Source organism: Camellia sinensis, chromosome 6 (genome assembly GCF_055761805.1).
Source record: "Camellia sinensis isolate YWXY chromosome 6, ASM5576180v1, whole genome shotgun sequence".
NCBI classification, from domain to species: Eukaryota; Viridiplantae; Streptophyta; class Magnoliopsida; order Ericales; family Theaceae; genus Camellia; species Camellia sinensis.
In genome coordinates, this window is record NC_138966.1 from 126,254,772 (window position 1) to 126,264,574 (window position 9,803).

Genomic DNA, 9,803 nt, shown 5'->3' on the forward strand with positions numbered 1-9,803 from the left:
CTGGGGTGGGCCTAACTCATTTAGGCCTGTTTGGGTCTGGGTCTGAGCCCAGCCCGAAACCCTGGACCAGGGTCTGGACCAATATTTTGAAGCCTGACCCAACTCATCAGCCCGCTTAGGGCCCGCCCAAGACCCAGTGTCTTTTTTTTTCCCCTAATAGAAAATAATAAAATTTTGGTAGAAAAAATTAAAAAAAAAAAAAAATTGTTCAGGCCCCCCTCAAGCCCAAGCCTAGGCTTACTGGCTTGGCCCGAGGCCCAGCTCATCGGCCCATCCAAGGCCCGAATACCCCTAGGCCTGTGTGATACCCCTGTTCCGTAATATGCTAAATTGGTCTTTAATTTGAATATGATTATGTGTTTAGCATGATTTTATGTGCCATTATGTGAATATATGTGATTTTGCAATTCTATCTGTTCACCGTAGGAATATCTGTTTGAATAATCTGCTTTGGAAATTAAATTGAGGGCCTTATCGACTACAAAACCCGAAATTGATTACGCCTTTGTGATTAGCATAATTTTTAGAGCTTACGGTAAAATTTAATTGAAAAATTGATTCGAGCCAGATTAAGTCGATTTAATTGATGAATTAGTGCCCAAATATTTTATATTGAAATATTATGTTAGTGGGCCTTGTTGTATGATAGCATTACACTCCCCTCTAGCCCTTATGAACTCAAAATCTGAGTTAGACTATTGAGAGGAAGAGAGAGCCGGCTGCAGAGAGGAGGAGAGAAGAGAATTGAGCAAACTTAGCTCAAAGCTTGGGAGCCTTGAAGATTATTCAAGTTTTGACCATAGATTGGGAGAATCAAGCCTCTAGGTAAGTGAATTCATGGATATTAAGTTGTAATTTTGTGAATTCAAGTTGAAATAATGGTCAAGAACATGATTTAGTTTGATTATGAGGAAATTGAAGTGGTTTGGTTGAATTGAAGGCCATTATGTGCATGCATGTAAGAAAGTACCTTGAATTTGCATGTTTTGTATAATCCATGTATAATTTTAATTGAAGCTCATGTTATAATCATCATTTGTGCCATCTAAGTTGAGGATGTGGCTAATTCATCACATGCATGTACAATCTGAGAAGACATGAGCTTGAATGCATGAGTTTGTTATGTTGATGTTGAGTTTGACATGTTGTGAGACATGCATGTAGATAAATCAAGAAATTGAGCTCCATAATGTTATAATCTTGCATTGGTACCATGTTAGTATGATTATATTTGAGATTTGAGCCATTGCATGCAAGTATTGAGGCTGAGATTTCGAATTGGAGCTCAAGAACTCAATCTGGAATTTCCAGATTTTGATGTCTGCTCGAGCGGGGGCGGGGGAGGGGGAACTGCCGCTCGAGCGGGAAATACGTGCTCCCAGTATGTTTTCTGCAGCCCTTGATGTCCGCTCGAGCGGGCGCTCGAGCGAGGAGCTACGTAGGATGGACTTCCGCTCGAGCATCTTAGGTAACGCTAGAGCGTAAAAATGAGACATCCAGAACTTTTTGCAGGCATGGCTTCCGCTCGAGCGGGTAAGTTCGCGCTCGAGCAGGGAGCCATGTAAAGAGGCCTTCCGCTCGAGCGCCATATTTAACGCTCGAGCGTAAATTTCCTATATCCAGTACTTTTGCAGGCCCCAGGGGTCCGTTCGAGCAGGGAAGTCCATGCTCGAGCAGGGACCCTGTTTTCTGAGATTCTGTTTTTGCATTCTGAGTTCTGTTTTCTGTTCTATTTCACTTGTAAACACTCTTAGGCATATGTTAAGCATTGTAAATGAATTAATGAGATATGAATAAAGCCTAATGAGGAACATGTGAAGCAAAGAACGGATTGAACAGTTAGTGACCCTTTTGTGTTCATGAAATGTGTAGGGTCGAGCTCCAGGGCAAATCCATAAGTCGATCACTGTGAGTAATATCAATATTTGAAAGCTTGTGAATGTCCAATTGTTATTCTTTTATAAGCCTTATGAATTTGCTAATTGGGATCGTGAACAAAAGTCTGATATGTATAAATGAATGGGCCGAAGGCCGTTTTGACAAGAATGAATGAGCCGAAGGCCGTTTTGATATAAATGAATGGGCCGAAGGCCGTTTTGACACAAATGAATGAGCCGAAGGCCGTTTTGATATAAATGAATGGGCCGAAGGCCGTTTTGACAAGAATAAATGGGCTGAAGGCCGTTTTGATATAAATGAATGGGCCGAAGGTCGTTTTGACACAAATGAATGGGCCGAAGGCCGTTTTGATATAAATGAATGGGCCGAAGGCCGTTTTGACAAGAATGAATGGGCCAAAGGCCGTTTTGATATAAATGTACATATGTTAAGTAGGAATATGAATTGGGCCCAAGGCCGTTTGGAGTATGTTGTTCTACATATTGTTTATATGATTTCTGTATTTGATATTATTCACTGGGCTATCGCTCACGCTCATTCATGTGTTTGTAGGTGAGCCAAGGGAAGTCCAAACCCAGCCCCAGTGAAATCTGCTAGGAAAAATACGAGTTTTGAGGAAGTCAGCCTTGTGTCTCACTCTTGAGACCTATCCTCGCCTTTTTGTTATGTAATTATATTTTGTCTTGCCGGCAAGGACTTTATGTATATTTGTAAATAGTCTGTCATGGGTTGACTTAATTAGATGATTTTGTCTGTAAAGAATTTTATGGTACTGTACTTTTGACATGGGTTATTAACGTATATGGGTTTGGTTTGTTTTGAAGTGCATATAAGCACGGCTCTATGGACAAATTTTTTGATTACTGCTTCCGTTTGGCCCCTCTACTCCGTTGACTTATGTCTATTTTGGTTTGAAGCCGCAGGTAATCTCAGGATTACTGGCCGGTTACGTCCTTAACCCATGGGGGCGGGTTCGGGTCGTGACAGCCTGAGCCTAATTTTTTGGCCCGTGAGTTGGCCCATTCCAAATTTTGGCAAGCGTCCGTGAGGCCCGATTGGGCTGGCCCGAGATCGGGTGGGATAGGCCGGCCGGATCAGGCCAAATTTACACCCTTATTAGAATCTATTTAAAGAAAATTAAAAGGAGAATGATTTTTGTAGTAAAATGAATTTGCAATTTAATTTGCTTTCTTGTATTCCTAGCTAATTCACAATATATCATTATTGGATCCATGAACAAATTTACTATGTCTTTGTTTGGGAAGAACTAAAATAGCTTAACTTTTTGACTATTTTAACTTAACTTTTTTAGTTTCGTTTGGTTTTTATTTTTGACTTTTTTAACTTTTGAGAGAGAAAAAGTGTGATAATTATGGTTTAAATGTAACATTTTGTCTTATTGATTTATGCAGCTAATTTTGTCTTTTGTACTTTTTTAGCTAAAAAGCTAAGACCAAACATAGCTTATGTCAAGTTTAAATTTACAATAATCACTTCAATATTTTAGAATTTTTTTTTCAAGTACAAAAGATTTTTTGAATTAAAATATCATGTTGTCATTCCTTCACTTGAGAAACGATATGAGATCCTCAATCCTCAATTCTCGTTCACTTGTGTTTAAAACATTCATACCTATTAAAACTAGCGATAACCCGTGCTATGCACGAGCAAGTAACAAAAAATGATAAATAATGTTGAACATGTTAAAAATTAATAATTAAATACTATGATGTTAACTTAGATGGGTATTGAAATAATATATTTAGTGATCTTACTATATTTAATTAAATAAATTTTAGAAGAAAAAAAAGTTCAATTGAAAATTAAAAGTAAGAGTAGATTCTGTAAATATAAGATATAGATAAAAACAAATTAAGTTTAAATTTGAAGATAAACTATATATATATATATATATATAAAAGAAAATTAGATAAATCCTAGAAAAATGAGGTAGAGAGAAATTCAGTAATTGAAAAAAAAAAAGAAGTTGAAATTTAAAATTAAAAAATAGGATAAGACAAACTTGAAAAGAAAAATAAAATCTAATATAACTCTAATAACAAAAGAACTAGAGAGGGTAGTAATTAAAAAATTAGATAAGAGTGAAATGTCACTTATAATTTTTTAAAATTTGTAAAAAAAAAACTAAAATAAAATCGAGGTAGTATGTTAAAAATCAGATAAGATTTAAGTGCCACTTATAATTTTTTAAAATTTAAATTTTGTGTAGTTAAAAAATAAGCAATTATGTTATCTTATTATACAAATTTTAACTCTATTTTGTGTCTACCGCCTATAATTTTAATCAAATTTTGTCTTCTAAAGCTACTTAATTGAAATAAGAAAGAATAAAAAATTATAAGAATATAGAAAGTGAAAATCAGATAAAAAATGAATAAACTTAATTGAAAATTAAAAGCAAGAATCGATCCTGTAAATATAAGATAAAGATTAAAAAAAAAATCAAATGTAAATTTGAAGATAAATTATACGAATATAGAAAGAGAAACTTAGATAAATTGCAAAAGTAAAAGAGAGAGAAAAAAATACAATATGAGATTTAAAACATGTGCTTCTTTTCACATAAGATGCCAAATTTTTTTGCATAATTGGTTAAATCACTCGTTTAATTTCTCTACAACGTTATTTTTGTTCTCCAATCTTTTTGCCTAATTTCATATTGTCATAGAAGTTAGGTTTTGAGATTTATAAATTTATTTATTTATTTATTTCAAATATCCTTGGGTAAGACATAAATTGATGAAGAAATTTGAATTGGAGTCAAACTCATCTTTTATCTTTAAATATTTTGAAAATCTTTTATCTTTAAATATTTTGAAATTTTTTTATATCCATGTCATAAGTAATCAAAAATATATAAAAAAAAAAGATAAGAAAAAATAGGAAAATAAGAAAATAGAATGAGAGAAGAATGAATGTGTCACGTAAGAAAGAGGTTCATGAGATGTTAGGATTGAGAGTTTGAAATTTTTTAAGAGGCCACTACATTTGCTTATATATATAGTATAGATATGTTAAGATTATGAGTGATTGTAAATGTTTTGTAATAGAGGACTAGAAAAATTTGAGAACAAAAAATCCTTAGCCGGTAAAACTTTGCTTTTCTTCTCTCTTGGAGTCCACTTTTGTCTCTCATCCTCTCATATTCATTGACCTATATTTCTTCATGCATGAGAAGATCTCTATAAACAAGCAATTGATCAAAGTTTCCTAAAAAATTCAAAGTTTACTTAACAACACCCTAATTGATTTCTCACAAAAAACATGGACAAGGAGAGAGTGCAAGCCATTGCCTCAGCCACCATGGATACTATCCCACCAGAGTTCATCCGGCCGGAGAATGAACAGCCAGGATCGACAACGTTCCATGGCCAGCTGCCAGAGGTCCCGGTCATCGACCTGTCGATCCTGGATGAGGGAAAGCTTGTGGAGTTGATTGACAATGCCAGTTGCAAATGGGGCATGTTCCAAGTGGTGAACCATGGCATACCAGAGGATGTCATAGGCAAGTTGCAAAAAGTTGGGAAAGAGTTTTTTGAGCTACCACAGGAAGAGAAAGAGGTGTATGCTAAGCCTCCCGGGGCTAAAAGTGTGGAAGGGTATGGAACAAAGTTGCAAAAGGAAGTGGAAGGCAAGAAGGGATGGGTTGATCATTTGTTTCATAAGATTTGGCCTCCTTCTGCTATTAACTACCAGTTTTGGCCTAAAAATCCACCTCATTATAGGTTTGAAACACATTTTCTTTTTAAATTTGATTACAAATACAAAACCTGATCGTAAAATTAGATACAAAATAGAGTAATACTAGAGACCCCAAAAATTCTATCAAAAGTTTTACCAAATGTTTCACATGGGTGTGGGACCCACATTTCAACATTTTTACTACTGTATATAATATAAATTTTACATTCTTTTTCTCAAAATTTCCATTGGTCTATTATTATTTTTATCAGCTATTTTACATACTACAAAATTAAGTAGATGTTTGGCAACCCCTAAAAAAGTTAAAAAATTAAAAAATAATTGAAAAAATAAAAAAATTAAAAAATTAACACTATTCACATGTCTAGGAGGAAAAAAAAAATTGAATAGACAGAGGGAAAAATTACGAATTTACCCTTTTAAATTCGACAACCAAAAGTGCATATCAGGATTGTCATATGTACCTATCTTTACGCATTTTACAAAATGCATTGACGTGGCTAATTATAAGCCATGAATTCTCAAAGTCAACAAAATTTTAAAATGCAGTGAATATACACAGTATGTGTTAGAAAGGGTACAAGAATAATTTTGATATTTGATATAATATTTTATTACATATTTTTTTGTAAAAAGTTAACAAATTATCTCAAATATACATATTTTTTCTCTCTATTTTTTTTAACTAAAAAGTTAAAAAATACACATATAAATTATCTCAAACAATTAAAAAATTGTCACTAAAATACAAAGGTGAGTGAGGCCCACCTCACTTGAAAAAAAAAGATCTCAAACTTTGGTGACGCTTTCAAGACAACACTTTCGTTGTCAATAGCTTTTCTCTAACTACCAAGTGGCAATATTGGGGCAATTTGGGAGCTTGCTTAAAAAAAAAAAAAAAAAAATTAGCTTTTTGATTTTTTAATTTTTTTACACAAAAAAATTATAAAAATAGGTCAATTTTTTTACACAAAAAAGTCATTTAAAAGCCAAAAAATCAAAAAATTAGTTTTTTACCAACTTCTCAAAAACACCACATTATGTTTTGAGAAGATGGTTAAAAACAATTTTTAAACTTTTTTTTGACTTTTTTATGAGAGAGAAAGTAGGTTAAAAACTGAAAAGTGACTTTTAACCCACTTTTCAAAATAATTCATTTCTTGAAAATGTTGATGTGACGTGCACATAAAATAAAACATAACTATGAAACCTAGAAAAATATTAAAAGAATAAATAAATAAATAATGGAAGGACTAGTCAATGGCTAACGAGACATATGGCTCCGTTTGGCAAGAGCTAAACGAGACTTTTTTGACTATTTTAGTTATAAAAGATAAAATATGTTATTTTAGTCACAAAAAACAAAATATCATATTCAACCCATAATCATTACATTCTTCTCTCACAAAAAAAATCAAAAAAGCTAAAAAGTCAAAAAGTTCTTTCCAAACCAAACTTTTTAGCCCAGGTTAAAATAGTCAAAAAAACCAAAAAGTCAAAAAGCCAACCCACTTTCCAAACGGAGGCTTAAGATTTAATTATATTTTATTCATTTAAACTATTGTTGAGTATTATTTTACTCTCTCAATTTTAAAATCATTCGTTGAAATGTGTTAATTTGTAAAAAAAATGTACAAATACCCTGTATGAGGGGAGTAAAACAATTTTTGTAATTGAAGAGTTCAAATGTACATTTTTCAAGTTAAAGAGGATACAGTGATATTATGTTCAAAATAATATACTATTTTCATAAAAAAAAAATTATTTAAAAGGATTAGACCTTAATATGCTACATCTTATAATGTATATTTTCTATTTGGATACCACTATATATATATATATATGTTGGTTAAATCTAAAAGGAAAATCAAAGCTACCCATAATTTGAATTAAGAAATATACTCAGAAAACAAAGGTGTAGCTAAGATTAGATGGTGTATTGTAGGGTTCACTCATAGATTGAATCTCAACCATACATTGATGATTGTGGGTACAATTCTAAGTATGTAGTATAACTGAATCTAAAAAGAAAATCTAAGGACCCAAAATTTGGATCAAGAAATATACCTAGAAAACGAAAGAGTGGCTGATATTTGATTGTGTATTGTAAAGTCTACTCATAGATTGAATCTCAATCATACATTAATGCTTTTGATAATTCTAAACAATAATTTTGAGTTTATAGTATAACTGAATCTAAAATTCTGTTAGTGTATGGCAGGGAGACTAATGAGGAGTATGCAAAGCATCTGCATGGGGTGGTTGACAAGATGCTTAGGACATTGTCATTAGGGTTAGGGCTTGAAGGGGATGATATGAAGAAAGCAGTGGGTGGAGATGAGTTAGTTTACTTGATGAAGATCAATTATTACCCACCATGCCCTCGTCCTGATCTGGCACTTGGTGTGGTGGCCCACTCTGACATGTCAGCAATAACAATTCTAGTCCCCAATGAAGTCCAAGGCCTCCAAATCTTCCAAGCAGATGGCTACTGGTATGATGTCAAGTATATCCCTAATGCCCTCATCATCCATATTGGTGACCAAGTTGAGGTGTGTATTTTCAATTCTAATAACTCTATCAACACATAAATCGATCAGAGAATGCATATGGATGGATAAAAAATTTTAAACTTATACCTACTAGTAAATTTTAAAAAATTTATCCATTTGTATACTGTATATTTGATTCAAAATAGAACTGTTTAAAATCTCTTACTTTATTATTTCTCATGTTCTATAATATATTCTAAATTGATGATTGTTAATTTGTAAAAAGAATCTAAAAACATTGCTTCTGCCTTAATGATAATCAACTATTTTCAGCATTGATTATTATAAGGGTATCTTTGTTGCATAAAAAGGTCTAGTATAGAATTTAAAAAGAAAATATATATATATATATAGGCAATCTATTTAATTGCAACAAACAACACATTTGACTAGGGATGAAGCCAAGAGTTTGTCTTAGAAGGGGCCCATAAACATTGGCTATTAATTTTTTTATATTAGTTAATATGAATTATATTTATTATATAATAAAACATAACATCCATTTAGTCTCAATTAAGTTATAATCTGAAAGTGCAATCAGAAAAGTTATTTTAATAAATATCATGTGATTCATTAATCAAAGTGCACTCTACAACTTTTCGTGAAACTCATCTATGATTGAATTCATCCTAAAACTCTTTGCAAGACAATCATCTTCCATCTTGTTTTGAAATTTAAATTTGAGGACATTCATACCAGAAATTTTAGGGTTGGTTTGAGGTGTCCTAAAAAAGTACACTTTTTGTCTTTTTACGAAAAGATGTGCAGAAAAATAGAGAGGTGATGTGATGATAAAAAGATAAAAAGATAAAAAAATGAATTATATAGTTCATGCCAAACCAACCCTTAGTTTCAATCTCACGTCTTGCAAAACGAGGGCCATTCTCTAATCAATAATGTTTGGTTGACATAAATGTTAATGCGTAGATCAATTCATTCTAGATGTGGTGGAGACCAGTCCAAAATGAATCTGGACCACTCATTAATGTTGCACATTTTTATTAACCCAAAAAAGAAAATACTTTAAATCTAAATGTGAATTTATAAATGGTTATGGTTTTGATAGATCTTAAGCAATGGCAAGTACAAGGCTGTGCTTCATAGATCAACGGTGAACAAGGAGAAGACCAGAATCTCATGGCCAGTGTTCTTGGAGCCCCCACCAGACTTTGAAGTGGGCCCACATCCTAAGCTTGTTAACAAAGAAAATCCCCCAAATTACAAAACCAAGAAGTTTTGTGATTATGTTTATTGCAAGCTCAACAAAATTCCACAGTAATTGGTTTGGGTCAGAATCTTTTGTCTCAAAATATTTATAATCGTTGAGTTATTACAAATTTTAAAATATAATATTTTTAAAAAATGATTTAATAGATGTAAATATTTTGATACTGAAGACCGGAAAATTTTGAAAATATCAATGTGATGGTTCTCTCTATTGATGTATGCAAGTCATTGGATTTGTCGTCTTGCATAGGTAACAGTAGATGTAGGGATATTTTGTTTGTGTAATTAATTATGAAGTTTCGTTGTAGTCACAAAAAAGTGATATTAAAGCATGTGTACCGCTTGTACAAGTAGCCTTGAATAAGAACTTTTTTAATAAGTATTATTCAGAATGATTTAAAT

At 32.5% G+C, this 9,803-nt stretch overlaps 1 protein-coding gene across 1 annotated transcript; it reads left to right on the forward strand.

Annotated features, from left to right (window-relative positions):
- Positions 1-4,983: 4,983 nt before the first annotated feature.
- LOC114257531 (flavonol synthase/flavanone 3-hydroxylase) lies at positions 4,984-9,453 on the forward strand. The gene is made up of 3 exons (XM_028197300.2): positions 4,984-5,645; positions 7,844-8,174; positions 9,241-9,453. Exons 1-3 carry the CDS (start codon positions 5,185-5,187, stop codon positions 9,451-9,453), a joined length of 1,005 nt encoding a protein of 334 aa, XP_028053101.2. The 5' UTR covers positions 4,984-5,184.
- The last annotated feature ends 350 nt before the right edge of the window (positions 9,454-9,803 follow it).

What these genes read in the sequence shown, in the direction of transcription:
- LOC114257531 (XM_028197300.2), top strand. Translation starts at nt 5,185, where the DNA reads ATGGACAAGGAGAGAGTGCAAGCCATTGCCTCAGCCACCATGGATACT. An exon ending in AAAAATCCACCTCATTATAG is followed by an intron (nt 5,646 to 7,843) that starts GTTTGAAACACA and finishes AGTGTATGGCAG; the next exon opens with GGAGACTAATGAGGAGTATG. An exon ending in ATATTGGTGACCAAGTTGAG is followed by an intron (nt 8,175 to 9,240) that starts GTGTGTATTTTC and finishes TGGTTTTGATAG; the next exon opens with ATCTTAAGCAATGGCAAGTA.